This window comes from Girardinichthys multiradiatus, chromosome 19 (genome assembly GCF_021462225.1).
Source record: "Girardinichthys multiradiatus isolate DD_20200921_A chromosome 19, DD_fGirMul_XY1, whole genome shotgun sequence".
Lineage (NCBI taxonomy): Eukaryota > Metazoa > Chordata > Actinopteri > Cyprinodontiformes > Goodeidae > Girardinichthys > Girardinichthys multiradiatus.
The window spans coordinates 712,567-739,908 of record NC_061811.1 but is presented as its reverse complement, the minus strand read 5'-3'; the positions used below and the strand labels follow the sequence as shown (position 1 = coordinate 739,908).

The window sequence follows — 27,342 nt, the reverse complement described above, 5'->3', positions numbered from 1 at the left end:
TCAGACGGATAGCCTGAAGCCTCCTGCTTACCCTTTAAAAAGCAATGAATGTAACCTTTAAAGATTGTATCACTTCTCTTTTCAAAATGCCACACCTCTGTGATTTTAGCAAGACAATAACTACACTCCAACGCTTTACAGAGTTCTACAGTGACCCAAACTCCGGTCAGAGCTCTTTCTTGATCATTATGCATGCAGGGACCTGACTGGTAATTTAATTCAGCGCATGAGCGGCAGAGAGTGAACACAAGTTTACCTTGGGATGTTCTGTAAGGTAAAACAGGGAACAACAGGTTACGTAGTGGGTAGACCACAGCTTTGATTATACCGAAGTAGCTGCTGGGGTCATCAAAATCTTTGTAAATGATGGTGGGGTGTCCGAGGGGAAAAACGCAGTTGGCGTTTACATAAGGGTACAGAGATGTGTAATCCACATAGTGTACAGTTTCATCCGGTTCCGCTGTGTACCTCAACTTCATAGGACAGGTGCGTCCACCATACAGCGCATCCCGGGGTGATAACGGTTCGGGTGCTTTAACTTTCTCAAGAAAGCTGATCACCCCTGGGTCTGATTTTTTCATTTCAATCCACTCATGCTCCCATATGACCTCGAGACGAAGGCCGTACACAGTTTGTAACACCTTGCTTCTCTCAACAGTGGCTGCGTAAAACTGTTCAAATGCGACCCCTCTCAACGGACACTTGTCATGAGGCATGTAACACTTTTTACAGCCGTGGAAAAAACAGCCGTAAAATTCAAACGCAACTTTGACACCGTTAATCTCTGCATACCCATCCACTGAATATGGCCCGATTTTCTTTTCACCCCTATTTAATGCATGCTCGATAAATATGGCTCTGCTGTCTGCAATCCGGCCGAGCCATTGAATGGACGCGCTGGAGAACGTTTTACTGCTACGTCTGTAGTCCAGAGGTGATGGAATGGCTAAGGTTTGAGGAGGAAGGAAATTGGTTACAAAAACCTTCATGCAGGCTGATGCTATTGTGATACTTTTAAACGGATCCACACTTGTCTCCTTAAAGAACTCGTCTCTGAATTTTAAGCATCCTTGAAAAAGAATTTCAACGTCATTTTTACAATAACGAATAGCTTCTTTCTTAAAGTCAAAGACCTCTTTGCTCGCTTCTCTGTACCAGCTGCTAAACACCTGTTGTTCTTGAAGACTCATGCGTTCTACAGCGTAGCAGGATGGAGGAGGAAAAGCCCCCACATACTGGAGATGTTGTTCAGAGGAAAATAGGTGGGGGAAAAAACCCTTGCTTTGATCGGTAAAGCCTAACGCTTTCGGCATGGCGCTAAGCTTTATGCACATGAAGGACAGGCTATCAATGTATTTTAACCTGTAATCAGGGTCGGTTAAACAGAGAACTTTACTCCCTACCATGACGATATGAGGTTTAATCCCTAACTGCAGCATTGCTGTGAGAATCAGGTAACCATCGTACCCCCGCGCATTGTGCGCTATTAAGGTGTAACCTTTGTACATTGGCCTCCTGAAATGCAGGAGAAATTTTTGGGTGCAATTCAGTCCATAAGCGTACCATTCATCACCTTTCAACGTTTTAGCACAGACCAGAAAGGGGGTATGCTCGCCGCTCTCATTGACGAGGCATTCGAAATCCTAAAAAATCAGTTTATCATCAAGCTGATTAATTGCACTGCAAGGCAGAATGTAACACTTATGATCATCGCATGTCTAGGCTGGGGGGTACATTTTCACCGCAAATACTGCATTTTACATTACTTACACGTGTGGTTTATTCAGTTTACTGATTGGAATAACGTATATCCGTTTGCATACTTTACACAGTTTTACCAACTCACAGTCACTCATAGGTCTGTCAGCACTATTTCTGATGCGCGGTTCCCTGTGTCTGCTGAAACATGAAGAATTACGACAGATTCTTTGACAGCCTGCACAGCTTACAGGATTGCTAATCTCTTGCATACATTTATATGTTCGACACACTGGACAATAACCTTCACAATGGTGTGTATTGGCATTCTGATAGCTGGCGTAACAGTAATTACAAATATATCTGCACCCCATAAAACCTTTGAGATTTTTTATCCCATAGTAATGACCTTGAAATAACAGCAAAAACAGAGGGTTTGAACGATCAGGGAAACTGGTCTCAAATTTACACAGAGCAGTAGAGCCCGTGGTTCTGTGAAACACTACAATTTTTCTCTTCAGAATGGTTTCAAATTTACCAATATCACTAAAAGTAACTGCTGTTTGCTCGTCAAGGCCTGCCTGATGGTGCCATCTCCTCCCCAGTTCTACAGCACGGTGATCCGTGAGCTCAGGGTCAGAGACGTGTGCGAGGCTGATTGCAAAACATAACTGATTACCGGTATTGTTTATAATATACAAATGACGCATTTTCTTATTAAACAGTTCACAGTCTAACGTTCCTGCAGCTTTACGCTTAGAACCTCCTGCTGGGTCATTAACAACCTGAAGAACAAATTCCATGTTATTATCTACAGGTATATTTGCATTCGATTGTACTAAATCGTCGAGGAAGTTTTCGAAAGCAGGCAGGATCATATTTCCATCATCTGTAACAGTAAATGTGATGTGACGATTGAGATTTTCACCCACTAATTCCAGCTGCACAACGTCGTTACGTCTGGTTAACGATCTCGCAGCGTCGGCTAATTCAATTATAATACGCATGATGTCTGTATAGAATGCTGCTAAATCTGGAACGTTACTTGGACAGGGCGGCGGTATGGTAAAAGGTCTCCTTATTTCATGGTTATTAAAATGTTCACGTTCAACCACAGCTGGAGGATCTCGCTCTATTTGATTAGAACTAACCGCTACTCCCGTATTAAAATTACCCCCGTGATGATCTGCGGAGTGTGACGTAGAGGGGTTATGATGAGTGTCAGGTGGATCATTTTGCTCAATGCTGTGTGGAGACGGTGTGCTATTTTCTTCTGCATTAACGGGAATTTCGTTAAGTTCATTAACTAAATTTCTTATTTCATCCAGGGCAAGTCTGATTCGGTTATCCATTTTCTATGAACATAAGAAACGAAAATAAAAATAAAACTAACCTACAGAAAAACAAAAAACAAAAACAAAACACAGTGATCAGTTCAGTTTAAAATCACCTTGATGTCACCAAAATGCTTCTTTAACAGAATCTGACATGCTGCCAGAAGCGTTAACGATGAGGTCTTATTACGAAGATCCCGTGAGACTGTAGAGACTGTCTTCCTGCGCTGTCCGTTTCTGTGACCAATCTGTCCTACCATCAACGTAACCTCTGTAAGGAGAATGAACAAAAAATAAATAAAAAGATAATAAATATATATATATATATATATATATATATATATATATATATATATATATATATATATATATATATATATATATATATATATATATATATATTGAAATAATCACATTAAAGCTGAAAAAAAAAAAAAAAAGGGAATTAAAATTAATTCAGTATGTATGTATGAATTAAAACGTACCGTTCATTAAACCACTCACTAGCGTTGCTCGGGTTTGTAGCGCAAAGAGTCGCTGTCTTTTGGCCGGGGTTAAATATTCTGTAAAAACAGAAGACAATAAAAAGTTATCTTACGCTGCGCAGCACAGCGTTCATAAATAAAACGAAAATAGTTTTTAAAATACACAAGTTTTTTTTTTAATCTTACTCCGATTCTTTGCGGTAAAACCTGCAGATTTCACTTCTTGTTGGACTGAAACTGTGCCGTTCTGCTGAAAGCTGTCTTGATCTTTGAAAAGCGACCTTCTGGTGGGCGGATTCAATGTGGCATCTTTGGATGTATCTGTAAACAGGTTTATATGACATTTTATTGAACTATGCTTAAAATACATATATATATATATATATATATATATTGTTTTTATTTAATTTTTATTTCCTTACCTTGCTCCTGCTCGACAACTATGTCTTCCACAGAGCTCTCAGTCGAATCTGTAAACAGTTTTATCTGAGGTTTAAAACAAAAGTCTCTAATAACACATAAATAAAATACATTCACTCTCAAAGAAAAACAGTTAGTTCTTAGGACTTACTTTCTGGAGGTGCCGGTAACTTATCCGGTGTGTCTTCAGGGGAAATGATGATAATTGGCGGAGGAGTATTCAAAGAATCTGTCGTAATTTCTGTGTTAGAAGAAAGTTCAGATGTAGTTGGGAGTTTTTCTTGTTTGGAGATAATTCGCCTTCTTAATTTGGAGTATGGATTCCAGCCGCTGAACCCTCCAACTTGATCATTCGGGTTTACCTCTCTCATCAAATCTATAAATTGAAACATTGTCAAGGGTTAACTATAATATATATATATATATATATATATATATATATATTATTGCATTTAACATTTACTTACCATAATCTGATTGTGTAAAGATGAAATCATCAAGGTCATCAGCGGTGGGTTCTATGACAAAGAAACAAAAAAAAAAAAAAATATATATATATATATATAAACAATATATATAAACAAAAATTGAGAACATTCACATGCATTTAATGATACTTACTTACTTACTTACGTTTTAAGATGTCATTGTGCTTTTGTGAATTATCAGAAGAAGAAGCCACAATTTCCGGGTTTCCTGAAATATTTACCGACATTTTTTCTTGTCAGTACTGGTATTTTTCAATGTAACAAGTGTTATGGTTCAAAGACATTCAGCATTTGAAGACCCTGACACTGAGGTTAACCAATGAAACAGAGCCCCAACATTTACACACAGTATTTATACCAGAACATGACAGTGTTATCTCAACTGCAAAGACTATGTTTTTAAGACCAAAACCCTTCTTGAGTTCAAAGGTGATATGTTATCTAAGAAACAGACGTAACTGCCCCTTCCTGACATCGCCCCTAACACTTGTAACCCTGTAACTCTAAGATGAAAAAGTAAAAATGTTTTTTAGAAAAGCTACAGGTAACTTAAATTATCATTCCTTTTTTCCTAAAATGGAGTCTCTCATGATTCAAAAACAAACACATCATTGCTAGTCAATTTGTAACTTGGAAACAGTATACTGATGTTCTTTTTTTTTTCTGTTAATCTGATATTCGTCTTACCTATTTCAGCTGCTTTTCCAGTATGTTGACGCAGAAGCTGAAGGTTTTTCTCGTTCCATCGATGTAGTGAAGCACAATTTTTTATTTTTATTTACTTTTTTAGGTCTTTTCTATTTTGAACGGATTTAGACTGGCTCATATATTCAACAAATAGGTCCTGCTGTAAAGCAAAAATTAACTTACAATTCTGTCAGGTTACACAGTTCCTTTATTAGGATTTCATGTGATAGGTCAACATTAAGTTGATTATACCTTTAAAAATATAAAAGGATGCATGTCTTTTTTTTTGTTTTGTTTTTTAGATGTATTAACGCCTGAAAAAAACATACAGATTATTAATAACACCCTTAAACACACCCCTGTGTGTTTTAATTGGCTCATTTAAGGCCTTCCCCGTAACACCCTTAAATACACCCCTGTGTTTTAATTGACTCATTTAAGGTATCGCCCCTAATGACGACAACCAATCAACATCCACTGTTACGCCCCTTGGACACACCCCCCCCCCTGCCCACATGGCAACCACATGGCGCCCATATGCCCCCCACCGGAAGTCCCGCCCTCACCGGAAGTCCCGCCCACCTGTCAAAATGTTTGATGGAAGGGTGCACTTAAATTCTCTCATAAGCATGCCATTCCTCACCTTTCAGCGTTTTAACACAGACCAGATAGGGGATGTGGACACCGTTCTCGTCAATGAAGCATTCAAAATCATAAAAAACCAGTTTATCATCTAACTGATTACAGGCTTGCGACAGGTTCGTTAATTTCACGCATACACTGGTATGAGTGACACACTGGACAATAGCCTTCACAATGGTGTGTGTCTGGCTTTTCATAGCTCCCGTAACAATATGCACAGATGTATCTCGATCCTATAAAACCCTTGAGATTTTTTATCCCATAGTAGTGACCTTGAAATAACAGCAGAAAGAGAAGGTTTGATCGATCAGGGAAACTGGTCTCAAATTTACACAGAGCTGCAGAGTCTGTAACGGTTCTGTGAAACACTACAATTTTTCTCTTTAGAATGTTTTCAAATTTACCAATGTCACTGAAAGTTACTGCTGTCTGATCATCTAAACCAGCCCTGCATTGCCACTCCCTCTCCAGCTCTAAAGGCTGATTATCAGTAAGGTTAGAGTCAGAGACGTGTGCAAGACTTATGGCAAAGCATAACTGATTACCGGTATTATCTACAATATACAGGTGACGCTTTTTCTTATTAATCAGTTCACAGTCTAACGTTCCTTTAACCTTACGTTTGGACCCTCCTGCAGGGTCATTAACTACCTGTAGAACAAATTCCAGGTTATAATCTGCAGGCATTTCAGCGTTGGACTGTACTAACTCATCTAAAAAATCCTCGAAAGCAGGCAGAATCATATTGCCATCATCGTTAATGGTAAACGTGACGTTACGGTTCAGATTTTTCCCGACTAATTCTAGCTGCACAACATCGTTACGTCTGGCTAAAGATCTTGCAGTATCGGCTAATTCAGTGAGAATATGCATGATGTTTATATAGATTGTAGCAAGATCAGGAACATGACCAGGGCAGGGAGGTGGGATGGTAAAAGGTCTCCTTATTTCAATGTTATTAAAACGTTCACGTTCAACAGTCGCAGGAGGATCTCCCTCAATCTGATCAGGGTTGACTGCCACCTCTGGATTGAAATTACCGCCATGCTACCCAGTATGATCAGCGGCGTCTGACGTTGAAGGAATTTGTAAGTCAGCTGATTCATTTTGCTGAAGGCTGGATGAAGATGGTGTTCTATTTAAATCTTCAACAGCCTGTTCTAATGAGCGTAAAAAGTCACCGTGCAGATTTTGTGTGATCTGGCTATCCATATTAACATGAGTATCAGAAGAAGAAGAAGACCCAGGGATCAGTTTAAATTACCTTGATATCAGCGCAATGTTTCAGTAACAATGTCTGACATGCAGCCAGAAGCGTTAAACTTGATGCTTTATTACAACGGTCACGTAAGGATAGAGAAACTCTCTGTCTGCGCTGTTGCTGTCCAGGTCTCGATGAAATCTGCTCCACCACCAACGTTGCCTCTGGAAAGATAAAGAAAAAATTAAATTAATGAAATATGCAAATTAATTCAGTAGTTAAATGAGTATAAGAAGAATTAAACTTACCATTCAATAAACCTTTAACAAGCCTTGCCCTGGTATAAAGAGCACAGAGTCGCCGTCTTTTCCTCAATGTAAGATATTCTGTGAAACAAAATAAAGTTACCTTACAATCCAGGTCTTTCTAGTTTCTGTGAAGATTTGGATGGAACAGAATTTGAATATAACTATAACTTACTCCGTACACGGGGTATTTGAACGGTTCCGGGCGGTTTCAACTCTTCCTGCACTGAACTGGTACAGTTCTGCTGAAAGTTATCAAGGCTTGGGTTCTGGATTAAATCATTCAATATATCTGTAAAATATTTATTCAGGTGTTAAAACAAGTCTGCAATATCGCATACAGCCGTAAAAAACACATGCATAGAAAAATATATATTTCTTTACTTACTCTCCTCTTCCGGAGCTGTTAATTTTTACGGCGCACGATCAGGGGACTGTGGCGCATGAATGGCTTCACCCTCTCCTTCATGGGTAAGTTTAGCTGGGATCGGATTGTCTTTTTTAAAGACAGGTTTCTGTCTCAATTTTGATTTTTTTCAGAGGCAGACGATTACAAACGCTGACCTCTCCAATGTTCAGGAATACGCCTTTTGTTACATCTGTAAGTAGAATTTATTTCATTTATTTTTTAAATCTCAAAATAGCATTCACCAGTTGACTAAACCAGATGTTGTTGCAGTTAATAATTACCATAGCTGGACTGTGTAAAAACGATACCATCCAGCTCGTCATCCGTGGGTTCTGAAGAATATAAGTTAAACATTATTATTATCCAACGAGCATTCACAAGCACTTAAGAAATTATTACAGAATACTTACTACTGAAGATTGCGTTGTGTTTCTCAATAGAAGCATAATGACTGACTTCGCCACCTTCTTTGTTTCCTGAAATATGTTCCAACATTTTTTGTTTCTCTTTACAAGTGTTCTAACAATATTTCAGTGTAATTAGTTAAAAATAAACTTTTAGCTACCAGATTTGAAGCTGATCTCCCAGTAAAGATTGCGTTGTATCTCTTGATAGGACCAGAATGACTGACTACGCTACCTTCTCTGTTTCTAATGATGAAATCTGAGCAGCGCGCATAGTTACGCCCCTTGGCCACACCCCCCCGAGACACCTCAGCAAAGCCGCAGACGCGTTAATTCAATAAACAGTGATGTGTCTGAGGTCTGATCACCTATTCAATAACCAGTGGATGTGAATTGTCAGAGACAATGCTCGACACTTTGGGCCAGGAAGGAGCACGGTCCTCTTAATTACTTTGACTACAGTCGGTGTGAAGACTTTGTCTGAGACAATACACAAGAAACAGCTGCGGATGTCTGAGGACTTTTTAACTTTTTATTTTTATTTTCAGTTTATCTCTACAAACTGCTGGTATGGACCCGATTACTCAAGCATTTGAGCAGAGGAAGAAACGGTAAGTATCTATTTTTTTTTATCTTCCTGCTTTTATAAATAATATCTAAATAACCCTGTGTTAAAACAAAATGAATTTGAAATCCTGTTTAGCAGAAACCATGCCTGCATTAAGTGGTACCTTTAAAGAAACTGCATGTTTTCTCTTTTTTTTTAGATGTAAAAAACATCTAAAAACATACAATTACATAATACAGTAAAATAATACAATTAAATAATAACAGCCTTAAACACATCCCTGTGTTTTGATTGGTTGGTTCTAGATTCGTCGCCTTGTGATGACAACATCCGGTTAATGACAATATCCGGTTACGCCACCGGAAGTCCCGCCCTAGGATGTCCTGCCACCGGAAGTCCCGCCTACCTGTCAAACTTTTCACACTTCGTTTGATTGAAGGATTTCCATTTAGTCTCTACCACTGGGTCAGATTGTGGACCTCTTCTCTGTAATGATTATCATCGTTGGTAGATAGGAGGCCCACGACAGTGGCGTCATTCGCAAAGTACACAATCATGTTTGTGTTGTGGAGGGCAGTGCAGTCATGTGTGAAGAGAGTGAAGAAAGCAGGGCTGAGAACACAGCCCTGTGGCGTACCAGTACCGAGGATCAGTGGGGCAGATCTGATTTTTCCCCATCCTCACCATCTGGGGCCTGTTGGTGAGGAAGTCACTAATCCAGAAGTGGAGTGATACAGATCATTGCAGAGTTTCTGGGCCAGCATGTCTGGAGTGATTGAATGAGCTGAAGATTATAAAAAGATAAAAAGATTATAAAAAGCATCCTACCATAGGTGTCATTTCAGCAGTTGCAGCCATGATTCCATTGTCTTTATTATGATCTATATCTCATCAGCTTAGATGAAGGTATGAATGTAGATGGAGCAAGAACATTTTTCCCCTTGGCTTTTAACTCAGTTTGAGATGTTGGCTCTCATTCTTTTACTCTTTTATTTTTTAATTTAACTATTTTTATTTGTTTGTTTTATATTGTCTTTATGTTTTATTCTGTGATTCTTGAATTATTGTATTTATGCTAGATCTGCTAAGCATACATTTATTTTATTAGTTTTATCAGTGTACAGCACCTGGTCAACAGTGTTGTTTTTAAAGTGCTTTATAAATAAAGTTGTATTGTATAGTAAGAAATGCTGGGATTCACCCTTTGGTTCAGGTGTTCTTCACCACCACAGGCTGGAAAACTCACTCATTCTTGCAGATTAAGACCTGTTGTGTTTCTCCATCTTCTGCTCCATCTTCTGCTCCATCTTCTGCTCCATCTTCTGCTCCATCTTCTGCTCCATCTTCTGCTCCATCCTGCCATCACTCAGAAACACAACACTGAGATCATTTGGACTTAATATTCTAAACTTCCAGTATATTTCATGACTTCTTAGAACGACTAAACAATTTAATGTTTATTGAACTGGCAGAACAAATTTCATGATCTGTTTCCATTTTACCTGCTGGCACTTTATGAACTCCATATCATACAGCTAATGAGTTTTAGTTGGATGAAAACCTGAAAGCCCAAGTTATTCTGTGCAGTATCAACTTCAATCACGAATGGCAGTTCAGGGGCTCCATAATTTCTACACTGGGAGGTGAAGTCGTCTCAGCTGGAGGGCGTCCCCACTAAAGGACACTGGTGCATGCATGCATGCAGGGAGCGGGGTCGTCCTCCAGAGGTGCAGCAGCACCACCTCCTCCCCCTGCCTCTACGTATGAGCCGTCACGGTGCAGACAGAGGTTGGAAACATGGCGGCGGACGGAATGGTGCTCACTAACCACGACCATCAGACCCGTGTGGGCATCCTGACGGGTAAGCTCGCTGTTCCGACCCAAAGCGCCCCTGATTGCTGCACGTCGGAGCCGTTTTATCGTCGCTGTCACGATCCGGGCTGTGTGCTCTGCAGAGCGGCTCAGCTAGCAGCGAGCTAACCGGTGGCTTCGGACTGAGATTCTCTTACGGTTCAGACAGATGTGGGTTCGGTTCTGTGAGCAAATCGTCTGTGATTGGGTTTATATCTGCATGCAAAGACCAGTTATTATATGATATTTGTGCTTGATGAAATGTGTGTTTTTGGATGTTTTATTCAGGCAGACGGACGTGAGAAGAAGCCCCGGTTTAGACTTTCAAAATAAAACGTGACTGCCTTTTCCTGTGGGCTTAAGCCGTTAGTAATCAACGTCATGCTTTTATTTTGAAAACATCTGATGTGCTGGAGGTTTCCAGCTTGATTCGGGTTGAACATCATGTTTCCTTGCGTTGTAGCGCTACTGATCCTACATGAGTTGCATTATTCATGTCCCTTTGCAGATGTGGCGGTTCTGTCCGCCGCCGCGGCTCTTTTAACGCACACATCCTGGATCATCAGCAGTATCTGGACCCGTTCAAAGCGGAAATGTGCCCCCAGTATCATTAATCACGACTCAGCTTATTAAAAAATCTGAGGGCAGGACGCTGCGCCGAGGCTCAGTCCCTCCAGCTCATTGAGAGGAACGCTGGGAGAACTGGGACCAGTATGGTCACTTGTAACACCGCTGGTCCTTTGCTAAGGAGGGCCAGCAGATGCTGTCACATGGTCCTCATGTGAGGAAGACCTTTAGATCCAGATGTTAACCAGAGTCCTGAACCTGATGTCAGCATGCTCTGCAGCTGCAGGCTTCATGTGGATGAAAATCCTTCATATTGAAGCTCAGTTACCATTCAAATATACTAAGAAATATTACATCACTAAGCAATGCTTAATAGAAAACCAAAATTGCAGTCATGTTTTTAATCAATTTTAAATTAACTGTTTTATATTTTAAATATTTTATGAATGGGACTTGTTTTAATTTTTATAACAATTGTTTTCTGTAAATTACACTACTTTTAGCCATACATTAAAATCTGTCATAAATCATAGGTCATGTATGTATGTTATGATGTTAATTATAATTTTTTAATCCCTTCTATCAATCTGCTAGGGGACTACATATGAAAGACAGCCTCTTTGGCTAAATCTGGCATTTTTACGTGATTCATGTTGATTAATATGCATTGTCCCCTTTTATAAAAATAAATCTAAAATTGCTTCACTTACAGTCATTATGGGTCTTTATCCAGCCCTCATGTATTTATATTTTCCTTCCTGTGACTCAGACTTTCCTGTAATCTGTTAGTGTTCTGGACCATCGGTTCTCCTGCTTTCAGAAGGTTTCACAGTTTGATTTGTTTTGGACGTTGGCAGCTTTTTCTGTCAGTCTCAGGACAGAGGAACTGATCAGGTTTTTCCTGGCTGATGCTGATTTCTGGTTTGCTTTGAGGTCTCTTGTGCCAATACCAAAAACCATACAACACAGTGACAAAGTATTTACCCCCTTTTGTCCCACTTAACCGTTCACATCGTCAAACTAAGATAACCCGAGTAAACACAACACGCAATTTCTGTAATGATTATTTCATTTATTACTGAAATGAATTGATCTATACCAACCTGACCCTGTGTGAAAAAGTATGCACCCCCTAAACCTAATAACTGGTTGTGAGTCTTTTACGTCACTGGAGGAATTTGGACCCATTCTGCTGTGCAGAATTGATTTAATTCAGACACGTTGGAAGGTATTCCGGCGCAAAAGGCCTGTTGAAGGTCATCTCACAGCATCTCAATTGGATTTAAGTCCAGATTTTGATTGGCCACTCCTCATTTTGTGTTCTTTGGGCCCTTCAAAGGTGGTCTTGCTGCTGAGCGTTACATCGTTGTTCTGCTGCAGTATCCAAATGAGCTTGAGGTCACAAACTGATGGTCGGACATTCTCCTTCAAGATCATCTGCTACAGAGCAGAATTCATGGTTATATGAGTTACAGTAAGTTGTCCAGGTCCTGAAGCAGCAGAGTAGCCTTACACCATCACACTACCACCACCGTGCTTGACTGCAGGTACAATGTTCTGCAATGCAGTGTTTGCTTTACGCCAGGTGTAATGGGACCAACACCTTCCAAAAAGGTCCACTTTTGTCTTGTCAGTCCACAGAATTTTTTCTAAAACTCTTGGGATCATCATGATGTTTTTGGTGAAAGTGAGATGGGTTTTGTGTTCTTTTGGGTCAGCAGTGGTTTTGGCCTTGGAACTCAAGTGGAGGCCGTTTCTGTCTCTTTGTTATTGTTGAATCGTGACGTCTGACCTTAACTGAGGCTCTGAGGGGTACAGAGTTTTAGATGTTGTTTTGGGTTCTTCTGTGACCTTCCTGGATGAGTTAATTGTGTTCTCCTGTAGTTATTTTGGTAGACTGGCCTCTACTTGGAAGGCCCTCCACTGTTCCATGTTTTCTCCATTTGTGGATAATGGTTCTCACTGACGTTCCCTGGAGACCCGGAGCCTTAGAAATGGCTTATTAACCCTTTGTAGTCGGATATGGGTCAGTGACTTTGTTTCTCATCTGTTCTTGAATTTCTTTAGAACCTGGTGAGTTGCCATTTGAGGTGTTTTGGCCTACTTCATGCTGTCAAATTGGTTCTGTTTAAGTGATTTCTTGATTCCAACTTGGGTGTGGCTGAAGGAACTGGACCAAAATGAGGTTCACCGGGTACCCCTTTTCCTCCAACATGTTTCAGAGCCCGTTCTGGTTTTTGAATGTGATTTTGAACCGGTGAGAGCAAACTCTGGTTCAACTCGGGAAGCGCAGAATACTTGGTTCTTCTACGTGAACCGTAACATGACCATGGGCGAGTCGTAGCTGCAGACAATAGAAGCAACAAGTACGGCGGTAAAGACCAAGAACATACCGTGTAAACATTATTTATATGTTTACAAAAACGCACTAAATATCCATTGTATTGCTACTGATTTCATTTACACACACGGATGCTGAGTGAAAATAAAACATTGTACTTTGTTCTTAAACAGAGTCTCCGTCTCCTTTCCCATAGTAACTGTAGTTTTTGGATGCTCTGTTTTTGCCTTAAAAGGAACACTGCACGCATCTGAGCAAGCTCCGCTGTGTTGCCAACACGCCCACCCACACCATCCCCCTGCCCGCTGTGCAATGCCCACTGGTGATGAGTCATGCTTGGTTCCCTAAACTGGTGGAAACGCGCATTGGTGCTCAACAAAACAAGTTCTAAGGCACCCGAACCGTTTAGATGGATTTAATGCATAGTGATAAAAATCAGATTGTGACCTGCCGAACACTGATCAAAACCAATCAAAGGGCATCTGGATGCATCAGAACCCAATTGTTTGGTGCATCACTAATTTTCAGTTTGGTCCCTGAAAATCTCCTGCCATTCCAGCAACATCTGACAGGAATACAGATTTATTGTTTTTGGAGGATGTTCAGTTTTACTTTGTGGTATAAAATCAGTCCTGATATGACTCAGAACAGCTAAAACGTCGATTTCAAACTGACTTTGTTTAAATTAATGATGATTTTCTGTTCCTGATCAGGAAAGGAGAAATATGATGGAATCTGCTTGTAATTCACACATGTGAAACAAATACCTGCACTAGTCTAATTGGACTAATGTAATCTGCAGCTGCCTTATTGACAGGAAACTTTGTCCTCCAGGGTTCCTACAAAACTCTAGAAATGTTTAGGACCTGGAAGCTTTTTCAGGTCCGGGTAAATATGAAATAACAAATTATGAGAAATATTTGGATTTTAAGATTTAATTCTCTGTCCTATTGTACAAATGTTCTTTCTGTCCATTCATCATTTCCTTTTTATATTTATAGTTTCAACATAGTTTGGAACATTTTGTTGGTCTGGAAAATCTTGAAATTTGACATCAAAATGTGGTGGAAACCTGGATCCAACAAGACAACTGAGCTGAAAACCTGGAAAGGCTCATAAACACCTTCTGTCTGAAGAAGTTGGCTGTTCCCATCCAGCTGCCTCTAACATTTGAGTCCACACAAAAGGGGATTCCTCCCTGTAGACCAAGGAAGACGTCAAGGTGAAAATAGAATCCAACTTAAAATAAAACAGAGAAGAGAAGAAATGCAGGACAAATTGGCAGAAACAGGACCCAATCTTTGTCAGCAAACTCTTAAAAGCTAGCTGATGGACAAGACGATCCATCATTAGGAGCTAAACAGAAGAAAACAAGGTTCCAGTACCAAGAAGACAACTACTGATCAAGTCTACTTTCTATGATTACAATAAAGATGGGCTGCTTGAGAGCAAAATCTGAAGAATCATGGGTCTAATCAAGACTCATCCAGTCAATCAACTATTCTGCTTCTTAACCTGAATTTCTTTCCTCTTCAGTCAGTGACAGCTGCTTTAAGAACTTGGCAGAAGACAGGAGTGGAGTAAACCTGAAGGACCTGGTCCACGATCCCTCACTGTGAGTCTTCACATAAGCGCCAAAACCTTCAGACATTCATGTTTACCTAACAATTACTGTCATCTCTTCCTGCAGGCTGGGAGGAGTCATTGCGGCCTACAAAATAGTTCCAGATGAGATCGACGAAATCAAGGTACGTGTCATCGAAATCCCTCCCAGTAACTCACAATTTATTGGCCCAACATCAACATCCCAGTGTGGACACGCCAAGTAAAGATTATGTGTTCTTTATAATGTTTGGCTTTGTACAGGTCCTTCTCAAAATATTAGCATATTGTGATAAAGTTCATTATTTTTCATAATGTCATGATGAAAATTTAACATTCATATATTTTAGATTCATTGCACACTAACTGAAATATTTCAGGTCTTTTATTGTCTTAATACGGATGATTTTGGCATACAGCTCATGAAAACCCAAAATTCCTATCTCACAAAATTAGCATATCATTAAAAGGGTCTCTAAACGAGCTATGAACCTAATCATCTGAATCAACGAGTTAACTCTAAACACCTGCAAAAGATTCCTGAGGCCTTTAAAACTCCCAGCCTGGTTCATCACTCAAAACCCCAATCATGGGTAAGACTGCCGACCTGACTGCTGTCCAGAAGGCCACTATTGACACCCTCAAGCAAGAGGGTAAGACACAGAAAGACATTTCTGAACGAATAGGCTGTTCCCAGAGTGCTGTATCAAGGCACCTCAGTGGGAAGTCTGTGGGAAGGAAAAAGTGTGGCAGAAAACGCTGCACAACGAGAAGAGGTGACCGGACCCTGAGGAAGATTGTGGAGAAGGGCCGATTCCAGACCTTGGGGGACCAGCGGAAGCAGTGGACTGAGTCTGGAGTAGAAACATCCAGAGCCACCGTGCACAGGCGTGTGCAGGAAATGGGCTACAGGTGCCGCATTCCCCAGACCTGGGCTACAGAGAAGCAGCACTGGACTGTTGCTCAGTGGTCCAAAGTACTTTTTTTGGATGAAAGCAAATTCTGCATGTCATTCAGAAATCAAGGTGCCAGAGTCTGGAGGAAGACTGGGGAGAAGGAAATGCCAAAATGCCAGAAGTCCAGTGTCAAGTACCCACAGTCAGTGATGGTCTGGGGTGTCGTGTCAGCTGCTGGTGTTGGTCCACTGTGTTTTATCAAGGGCAGGGTCAATGCAGCTAGCTATCAGGAGATTTTGGAGCACTTCATGCTTCCATCTGCTGAAAAGCTTTATGGAGATGAAGATTTCATTTTTCAGCACGACCTGGCACCTGCTCACAGTGCCAAAACCACTGGTAAATGGTTTACTGACCATGGTATCACTGTGCTCAATTGGCCTGCCAACTCTCCTGACCTGAACCCCATAGAGAATCTGTGGGATATTGTGAAGAGAACGTTGAGAGACTCAAGACCCAACACTCTGGATGAGCTAAAGGCCGCTATCGAAGCATCCTGGGCCTCCATAAGACCTCAGCAGTACCACAGGCTGATTGCCTCCATGCCACGCCGCATTGAAGCAGTCATTTCTGCAAAAGGATTCCCGACCAAGTATTGAGTGCATAACTGTACATGATTATTTGAAGGTTGACGTTTTTTGTATTAAAAACACTTTTCTTTTATTGGTCGGATGAAATATGCTAATTTTGTGAGATAGGAATTTTGGGTTTTCATGAGCTGTATGCCAAAATCATCCATATTAAGACAATAAAAGACCTGAAATATTTCAGTTAGTGTGCAATGAATCTAAAATATAAGAATGTTAAATTTTCATCATGACATTATGGAAAATAATGAACTTTATCACAATATGCTAATATTTTGAGAAGGACCTGTACTGTACAGAAGGGTTCTACTTTGAGGATACAAGAGTTTTCCTATTTCCGATGTTGGGTTTTGGAATTGTAGAAGATGGACAATGTAGTTCCTGACTTGGTTCTTGTGTTTACATGCATGAAGGAAACTCTTTTGGAGTGGTGTGATGAACATGAGCTGAATCTCATTCTGACCACTGGAGGAACTGGTTTCGCACCACGAGATGTTACACCAGAGGTACCAGTAGAGGCTGACACTTTGTGCACAACTTCAGAAACACACTTTGATCTTTTCCAATTCCAGGAAGGTTATTCTAATGTGTTTACAGGCTACTTTAATGTAGCCTGTAAACCCAACCGAATGTAATCATAGTAATCAGGATCCTGGTAGAATGTAGGAAAAGCTGTGTTGTTTTATATGACCAATCTGAAGTCTGAATAGATTCAGGTTCAATTAATCTTTGAGTCTGATCTTCTCTGACTGGACCAGAAACGTATTTCTTCAAACCGTCAGAATGACTAAATGTTCCTGAGAAGAAGGTCAAGATGTTTGAATACATTTATGACTTCCTGGAAACGGATAGCTGTAGATGACTGTAGTTGGGAGCTGTGGCGACAGTAACTCTGTGGGTTGACTGGTTGTTTTCCTACTAATCTGTGTATGGATATACAGGTCCTTCTCAAAATATTAGCATATTGTGATAAAGTTCATTATTTTCCATAATGTCATGATGAAAATTTAACATTCATATATTTTAGATTCATTGCACACTAACTGAAATATTTCAGGTCTTTTATTGTCTTAATACGGATGATTGTGGCATACAGCTCATGAAAACCCAAAATTCCTATCTCACAAAATTAGCATATTTCATCCGACCAATAAAAGAAAAGTGTTTTTAATACAAAAAATGTCAACCTTCAAATAATCATGTACAGTTATGCACTCAATACTTGGTCGGGAATCCTTTTGCAGAAATGACTGCTTCAATGCGGCGTGGCATGGAGGCAATCAGCCTGTGGCACTGCTGAGGTCTTATGGAGGCCCAGGATGCTTCGATAGCGGCCTTTAGCTCATCCAGAGTGTTGGGTCTTGAGTCTCTCAACGTTCTCTTCACAATATCCCACAGATTCTCTATGGGGTTCAGGTCAGGAGAGTTGGCAGGCCAATTGAGCACAGTGATACCATGGTCAGTAAACCATTTACCAGTGGTTTTGGCACTGTGAGCAGGTGCCAGGTCGTGCTGAAAAATGAAATCTTCATCTCCATAAAGCTTTTCAGCAGATGGAAGCATGCAGTGCTCCAAAATCTCCTGATAGCTAGCTGCATTGACCCTGCCCTTGATAAAACACAGTGGACCAACACCAGCAGCTGACACGGCACCCCAGACCATCACTGACTGTGGGTACTTGACACTGGACTTCTGGCATTTTGGCATTTCCTTCTCCCCAGTCTTCCTCCAGATTCTGGCACCTTGATTTCTGAATGACATGCAGAATTTGCTTTCATCCGAAAAAAGTACTTTGGACCACTGAGCAACAGTCCAGTGCTGCTTCTCTGTAGCCCAGGTCAGGCGCTTCTACCGCTGTTTCTGGTTCAAAAGTGGCTTGACCTGGGGAATGCGGCACCTGTAGCCCATTTCCTGCACACGCCTGTGCACGGTGGCTCTGGATGTTTCTACTCCAGACTCAGTCCACTGCTTCCGCTGGTCCCCCAAGGTCTGGAATCGGCCCTTCTCCACAATCTTCCTCAGGGTCCGGTCACCTCTTCTCGTTGTGCAGCGTTTTCTGCCACACTTTTTCCTTCCCACAGACTTCCCACTGAGGTGCCTTGATACAGCACTCTGGGAACAGCCTATTCGTTCAGAAATTTCTTTCTGTGTCTTACCCTCTTGCTTGAGGGTGTCAATAGTGGCCTTCTGGACAGCAGTCAGGTCGGCAGTCTTACCCATGATTGGGGTTTTGAGTGATGAACCAGGCTGGGAGTTTTAAAGGCCTCAGGAATCTTTTGCAGATGTTTAGAGTTAACTCGTTGATTCAGATGATTAGGTTCATAGCTCGTTTAGAGACCCTTTTAATGATATGCTAATTTTGTGAGATAGGAATTTTGGGTTTTCATGAGCTGTATGCCAAAATCATCCGTATTAAGACAATAAAAGACCTGAAATATTTCAGTTAGTGTGCAATGAATCTAAAATATATGAATGTTAAATTTTCATCATGACATTATGGAAAATAATGAACTTTATCACAATATGCTAATATTTTTAGAAGGACCTGTATGCTGTGTTTGAATGAATGTATGAATGCAGCTGAATGTGTTTCTACTGTGAAGCAGTTTGAGTAGTCAGTGTGACTAAACAAAATTTATTACAAATTCGATCCGCTTTACCCAGAATAGACTACTTGTCCAGTCCGAGTTCAAGTCTGACAACAACAGCACAGAATTTGTAAAACCAAATTAACTGTTTGGTTAATGTAACCTGTGGATACAACCAAGCTCTCAGGCCGTGCGAGCAAATCATTCTTAGCTGCTAACCTGTAGCACACAGCTTAGCTGCTAACCTGTAGCACAGCTTAGCTGCTAACCTGTAGCACACAGCTTAGCTGCTAACCTGTAGCACAGCTTAGCTGCTAACCTGTAGCACATAGCTTAGCTGCTAACCTGTAGCACACAGCTTAGCTGCTAACCTGTAGCACAGCTTAGCTGCTAACCTGTAGCACACAGCTTAGCTGCTAAGCTGTAGCACACAGCTTAGCTGCTAACCTGTAGCACACAGCTTAGCTGCTAACCTGTAGCACACAGCTTAGCTGCTAACCTGTAGCACACAGCTTAGCTGCTAACCTGTAGCACACAGCTTAGCTGCTAACCTGTAGCACACAGCTTAGCTGCTAACCTGTAGCACACAGCTTAGCTGCTAACCTGTAGCACACAGCTTAGCTGCTAACCTGTAGCACAGCTTAGCTGCTAACCTGTAGCACACAGCTTAGCTGCTAACCTGTAGCACACAGCTTAGCTGCTAACCTGTAGCACACAGCTTAGCTGCTAACCTGTAGCACAGCTTAGCTGCTAACCTGTAGCACATAGCTTAGCTGCTAACCTGTAGCACACAGCTTAGCTGCTAACCTGTAGCACAGCTTAGCTGCTAACCTGTAGCACACAGCTTAGCTGCTAACCTGTAGCACACAGCTTAGCTGCTAACCTGTAGCACAGCTTAGCTGCTAACCTGTAGCACACAGCTTAGCTGCTAACCTGTAGCACACAGCTTAGCTGCTAACCTGTAGCACACAGCTTAGCTGCTAACCTGTAGCACACAGCTTAGCTGCTAACCTGTAGCACAGCTTAGCTGCTAACCTGTAGCACACAGCTTAGCTGCTAAGCTGTAGCACACAGCTTAGCTGCTAACCTGTAGCACACAGCTTAGCTGCTAACCTGTAGCACACAGCTTAGCTGCTAAGCTGTAGCACACAGCTTAGCTGCTAACCTGTAGCACACAGCTTAGCTGCTAACCTGTAGCACACAGCTTAGCTGCTAACCTGTAGCACACAGTTTAGCTGCTAACCTGTAGCACAGCTTAGCTGCTAACCTGTAGCACACAGCTTAGCTGCTAACCTGTAGCACACAGCTTAGCTGCTAGTCTAGCTGGTTACTTGTAGCAGGTAGCCTGGCTGCTAAAATGAGTTTTCAGCATCATGGAGGAGGCCATGATGTATTTATTTATGCTATTCATGAGAGATGAGTGCTATGAATGAACTCATCCCCATAATGTTACAGGCTACCAGGGAGGTGATTGAGCGAGAGGCCCCAGGGATGGCTCTGGCCATGCTGATGGGATCCCTCAACGTTACCCCTCTTGGAATGCTGTCCAGGTGAGGATCCTTGTGTTCATACCAGATTCATGTGTGTGTGATGAACTTACCTCATCTAATTTTAGTTCTTCTGCACTGATTCCAGACCAGTTTGCGGTATTCGCGGTAAAACTCTAATCATCAACCTTCCAGGCAGCAAGAAAGGCTCACAGGTGCAGTTCTTTTACTTCACACGGTTGTCAAATAAAATGTGAAATAAAAGGTTCGCTGCAATATGAACCAAAAACAAATGCAGCTGTACAACGGTAGAACAACACATAATGCGCCGAAGTGGTCAATACCCCACTGAGAGCTTTTTGGTTGAAATTTCTCTGATTTATGTTCACACTGTGGTCTCCCTGTTGGTGTCTGAACTGTTGAACTGTGTAAACAATGTTTCTGGACTAAAGACGTCTGTTTCTGCAGGAGTGTTTTCAGTTCATCCTGCCCGCCCTGCCTCACGCCATCGACCTGCTGCGCGACGCCACCGTCAGGGTGAAGTCCACGCATGCCGCGCTGGAGCAGCTGCCCTCACCATCCTCGCTGCTGACCAACACGCACGCCAACGCTCACGCCAACACACACACCATGGAGCGTGGCACCCAGTGTGAGGAAGAGGACGAAGAGGAGGAGGACAGGAGGAGAGGCCAGCACAACCACCACCACCATCACCATCACCATCACCAGCATGGCTCCTCCCACATCACCGCAGCCGCCATCGCTGCCAAGGTAACATGTGTACCGGGTGCTTGGGACCAATCAGAACTAAACTAGGAACACAAACCAGTTGCCCAGGAAGGTTTATGGTTCAAATTTAAATGCAATGTCTTTGAGTCATTAGTTACCATAGTGACCATATAAACATCTTCTGGCGATGTATTTTGCACCTTCACATCATCTCATTCCCATGTCCATCTGTGTTTACATGCTTGTGCATGTGTGTGCTGATCAGACAAGCCATGCGGTGGTCATGGCTAAGGGAGCCCCCTACCTGCCTGGAAACACACCTGCCCCTCCTGCTCATTTCACCTGTTCCCATGACCATCAGGTGAGATATCTTACACCCATCACTCTCCTCCTGTTTGTTCCTCCACAGAGATCCAGGTTGACCTCTGACTTCTTGAGGGTTTGATCCCAGACCTATTTTAAGTTCTCAGGAAAACTTTGGGATTTGTCAGGGAGAAAACACCTGGCTACCACTTTATCACCTGAATCCCATTAAAACAGGACAAAGATTAGCATCAAATACGATTCTGTGTTTGGAGTGAATTTAGAGTTGGTGTTAAATAAATAATGATTTGAGTTTCTGATAGGATGACAAAGGTAGGGACAAATATGGACGGGAAACAAAGTTATAACATGATCTACGTATTATTTTTTGAACATTTACTAAAGTCTAATAAACAATGCACATTCATACAAATAATTGTTGACAGTAAGTATTTTCACATAATCAAGCATTTAAGTAGTGACCTCCTAAATCTCCTATCAGCATCTTATATAAAAGGGAAATATGGTTCTTGGTCATGAGTGCTTTGTATTAATGTTATATTTAAAGCGTTGCTCAATTCCTGTAGTGTCTGCTTTAGGGCTGAAACCATTAACCGGATTAATGGTGATAAACCGATTATTGAAATAAGTTTTGTCCTATTCAGTTTGGCTTTGCAAATAGTGTCTAATTTGTAAATGACAAAACAAGTCTTTTAGAGGCAAAGAAAGCTGAGAGAAAGGTTTTAAATGACACCCCTCAAAGAGCTGGTTAACCATACACATCGTTTAAATCCACTCTCCCACATAGATGGTAGAAAGTCGGTATCACCAGCAATGGGCATGGCCCATTTAATACTGATTGTACCACCCAGTCTTTTCCTCACTGAAAACCAGAACCGCAGTATGTGTTTAATCCAGGTACTTTTTAATTTGAGTCTTTTCCATCGTCTGTCATTCAGAAAAGGCACGACTGAATGACAGACTATCCAGTTCAGTCCTATCTGGACTCAGCCTGCTTCCCGATCATTATTAATCTATTGTGTCATATCTTTCAACTCAGCAGCCCAGTAATGGAATCAGGTTTGGGAGAGACAAATGTAGACATAGGTACCCATATAGGACTGGAATAATGTATTCGATTTAACTCTGTCTCATTTCTGCCAAACAAGGAGGGCGGCAAACTTCCCAATAGCTCTACTTTATTTGGTGTTATTAGATCAGTGTAATTTGAGTTGTGTATGACTCTGATCCCCGGGTATTTAAAGCCTTGGTTACAATATCAGAATGAGACCAGATTATTTAGTTCCAGATAATATCATCACTTCAGCCTTACACTCATTAACTTTATAGCCTGAAACTGGACCAGAATCACAGACATTTCAATTGTTCAGGGGTCGAGAACTTTGTGTCTTGTAGAAATAACAACACATAATCTGCAAGTAATGTAATTTTATGTTTAATTCTTGTATCTGTAATACGTTGAGTTTATATGATCGAATTATTTATATATCTAAAATATTTTGTCATTTTAATATTATTTAAATTACAATAATGATGATATTTACATTGATGACATTCATGCACCAAATATTTATTGTACCATTTTAAAACATTTGTCAGAAACATTTGAAAGATTCAGGGTATAGTCCTAGTTTAGTTTAAAGTTTTGAAATAAAATGACAGAATTTTGATAGATTTTTGGGTTTTAACATCATATTTCTGCCGTACGCTATGGCCATCTGTACAGAGGAATTGGCATGGTTTAGAAATATATTTGTATCATCAGCAAAATAGATGAAAGATAATGAGGCTTCTAAGCCTGTGTCAGAATGAGATTCTGAGTGCATGATAAAATACAGAATAATCACATTATTTACATAAATGCATTACGTTATACAATTGCTTTTATTTTAAAGGCAATTCATTTATTGTTATTTTAATACTTTATGGGACATTTTTGCTGAGTGAGTCTTTTTTTTAAGCAAGGGAGAAGTGGCAGCTGACTGGCAGTCTGCAGCAACAGGTGGTGGAGGGGCAGTGCTATGTTGCTCTATGGTCCATAGAGTTAAAGAAAGCTCTGGTCACGCTCGCATCTTCTCTGGCATCTTGTCATGGGGCCTTTCAGGTGGATTTAAAAGGAAAAGGAGCAGTGCGATTTAACCCTGTAACATTTTATCGAGCTGCAGTCAATTTATTAGTGTAATAACAGTGGTTCCTGAGAAGGATCCCTGTGGAACCTCGCATCTTGAATAAGGTGATTTCAGCATTTCCTGGGCTGCACAAGTCCTTGGTGTTAGAAACCTGCTTCTATTCAGTTTTGTGTTCGGGATAAAAAACAAATATGTCAACTTTTGTTCCATTTTGTACTAAAGTTTGTCCTTTTCTGTGTAGTTTTAAAAACCTTCTATTTCGGAGCAGTTTTACATGACATCTTCATGTAGGTTCAAAGCTGCTCCATTTGTCTCTTCTGTAAAATACCCTGCCTGACCAAAAACAAAGGTCCCTCACTCTATGTTTAGTTTGAGCGCCCTCAGCTTTGATTACAGCTCACACTCGCTGTGGCTTTGTTTCGATAAGCTTCTGCAATGTCATAAGATTTATTTCCAGCCAGTGTTGCATTCATTTTTCAACAAGATCTTGCATTGATGACGGTAGAGTCAAAACCTTCTCCAGCACATCCCAAAGATTCTCAATGGGGTTAAGGTCTGGACTCTGGTGGTCAATCCATGTGTGAAAAAGATGTGTCGTACTGCCTGAACAACCCGGGGAATATGCCCGTACCATCAGGGAAGAAAAGATCCATTGATGGAATAATCTGATCATTCAGGTAGTCAGCTGACCTCATTCTTTGAACACATACTGTTCCTGAACCCAGACCTGACCACCTGCAGCAACCTCAGATCATAGCACAGCCCCTACAGGCTTGTACAGTAGGCACCAGGCATGATGGAGGCATCACTTCACCTGCCTCTCTTCTTACCCTGATGTGTCCATCACCCATCTGGACTCATCAGTCCCCCACTGTCCTTCCAGTTTTTAATAATACGTTGGACAGTTTTAGTAGTTTCTCCTTTGTTGTTTTCTCTGCTTGATGCATGCCAATGATTTGACCCTTAAACAAGCTGCATTCTCTCCACAACAACACAATGTGCCTTTCCACATGGTTGTTTAGAAATGAGGAGCAACTCATTGCATCAGCCTGGGTTAAATAACTGGTTGCCGGGTGAAAGATAACTGGCCATGCAGTAATTATCCAATGGGAGCCTCCTACCTGTTCACTTCATTAAATCCAGGTGGAGACTTTTGTCGAGCCAGGCAGTGTACCTGCAGCTTATTGCAGGCTCAGAAAATGCTAAGTCACTGGTTGCTATGGTGATTCCCTCCTTTTCCCAGAAGAGAGGGTTAGGGGTCATCACTCTGAATGAGAATGTGGGTGTGTCTTTCCACACTCTGGGCTCTGATTGGACAGAAGGTTTACAGCAGCGGGAGATACACTGGCTGGCAGGAGACAGAAACGCTTACATTTAGATGGAGAAACTGTTTAAGTCCAAAGGTTCTGAATATTTCACCGGGTCAGAACCATCATCACACTATAAGCTGAACATTCTGTGGGAAAATCTGGAAAAATCCTCAAACTTAAACCGAGATTGTGGATAAACTGCAAAAGGGATCAAAATGATAACTGTGTCAGATGAAGTCCAACTTTCTGTGACCAGTTTAAACTTTCAGGGATTGTTCGGATGGAAAGAGCAGCTGAGCTCTCGAAGTCAAAACAGGACTGAGTTATTCACTGCCTTCTTGAGCTCGCTCTTCCTGATTTTCTTTATTTGTACATGTTCTTTGAAAGCAGTTGGAGGAGGAACGTTCTCCACATGTCCTTTAGGTTTTATCTCATTTTTACAGTAGATCCCAGCTTGTCAGAGTGGTGAGTTTTCTTTGGCATCAATGAAGAAGCTTTAAAAAAACATGTTTTCCTGTAACTAAACCTGAAAGTGACACAACAAAGTACCAAGAGAACAGAGCCAATGAGATTTGACTGCATGGTAGTCTTCTGTTGCAGCTTCTGTATAAAACAACCAGCTTCAAACAATTCAGACCTGCAGAAGGCTGTGATTTCTGAAGCAAACATGGTGCCACAGTCATACAGAACTGTAGTGGTTGTCAACATGCTAAATCTGCTAGTTACTGTTTCTGTGTGAGGTGTAATGTCTGCAGCTGGGAGATATTTTACAGCAGAGGGAGAGAAGCTGAGGATTTGTTACATTTAAATAAGGCTTGGGTTAGAAATCAGTGGACATGGTTTGAGATTAGTTATGAATCTTAAAACATGGTGGGAGCTGCGTCATGGTTTGGGACATCTTGATACCGAACTTTCTGGTCAATTTGCTTTAAATAAGGATTACTGTTTTTAAATACATTTCTGCACTTATTGTTTAACGAAGGCAGATCTGGTTGTTTCAGGTCAGAGTTTGAACACACAACTGAAGAAAGTTTTTGAACCAGCATTTTATGTGTGTGTGTGTGTGTGTGTGTGTGTGTGTGTGTAGATCCCGGACTCGATCATTTCTCGAGGCGTTCAGGTGCTTCCACGAGATTCGGCGTCTTTAAGCTCCACCCCCTCCGAGTCACCGCGGGCGACACAGGCGACCTCCCGCCTTTCCACCGCCTCATGTCCAACACCGAAGGTACACACAAACCTGCACACACAGACCAATCAGAGCCAGAACCTCTAGAAGCGCTGGCAGGCTTCGGGGCAGATGTCACTGCATGAAAGTCAGGCTGTGTTGCTTTGTGTTGGGTCCATGGAGCACGATGGGTTCATACTTATCACTGCTAGCTGGAATCCACCGTTCCTGCTCCCCTTTGACTCAGGCAGGGAAGGGACCTCCTGCTTGATTAGAGGCTTTGCTCATTTCTTGGATTCTTCTTCTTTCGCTGCATTTTTACTGTATTTTTCTGTTTTTGTGCTTCATTTGATGCCAACCTGAAACCAAAGTTGAAGCTTTGTTTGTGATTATTGTGAGACGTGTTTGATCCCAGAGAGACCCGTTGGTTCTGAGCTCTTTGTCCTCCTGCTGGCATTCAGATTCGATATGAACCCCAAGCTGAATGCAGAAATCGGTCCTGGCCCAAACGGTTTCTCCTCCTGGTTCCCCCGAGACGTGCGTTTTGTTGGGAACTGATCGGGAGTGAATGGGGCTGTGAGGTTCACAAAGCTGATTCAGAAAGATCTTCAGTTGTGTCACGTTCGCTTAAAAATTAAAGCAATACTGAAATGATTCTGAAGAAACATTTATCATATTTTAGACTTTTTATATCTGATCATTTCTAGATCTTATTATTGATATTTTCAGTATTTTTTCTATTTCTGCATTTGTAATTTTTAGTCTGTAATACAAGCAACAACCAAACAGGCATCAGATCAGCCACTCAGTGAAAAACATGCTGCTGGATTGGTTCTGCTGGTTCTGGTTTGATCATTTTACCAAGAAAAGGTTGAATTCAGCTCAACACCATCTCCATCATTAGTGACTGTGTGAAGTGTTTCCCTTCTGTCCAAATCCCATATTTATAAAGAGTAGGAAGGAAATCAGCCATAGAACGGACTTTTGGGCCAGATTCTGTCTAATATCAAAAACATGTTCTCACAATAATCCAGCTTTGAGAAATAAGGTTGCCGGGATGTTCTGTCT

The 27,342-nt window shown here is 41.3% G+C and overlaps 1 protein-coding gene and 1 long non-coding RNA gene across 2 annotated transcripts in view; both read left to right on the top strand.

The window, feature by feature from the left end:
• The first annotated feature begins 10,241 nt into the window (after positions 1–10,241).
• Positions 10,242–27,342, top strand: part of LOC124855272 (gephyrin-like) — a 31,253-nt gene continuing 14,152 nt past the window's right edge. Inside the window, exons 1-8 of the mRNA XM_047344996.1 lie at positions 10,242–10,502; positions 14,937–15,015; positions 15,091–15,148; positions 16,956–17,048; positions 20,586–20,680; positions 20,766–20,832; positions 21,086–21,388; positions 26,197–26,334. Coding sequence (XP_047200952.1) covers positions 10,439–10,502; positions 14,937–15,015; positions 15,091–15,148; positions 16,956–17,048; positions 20,586–20,680; positions 20,766–20,832; positions 21,086–21,388; positions 26,197–26,334 — 897 coding nt within the window. The 5' untranslated portion in view covers positions 10,242–10,438. The remainder of the gene's footprint in view (positions 10,503–14,936; positions 15,016–15,090; positions 15,149–16,955; positions 17,049–20,585; positions 20,681–20,765; positions 20,833–21,085; positions 21,389–26,196; positions 26,335–27,342) is intronic.
• LOC124855274 lies at positions 10,510–11,774 on the top strand. Its single transcript, XR_007035046.1, has 2 exons — positions 10,510–10,663; positions 10,781–11,774. It is a non-coding gene; the product is annotated as an uncharacterized LOC124855274 (long non-coding RNA).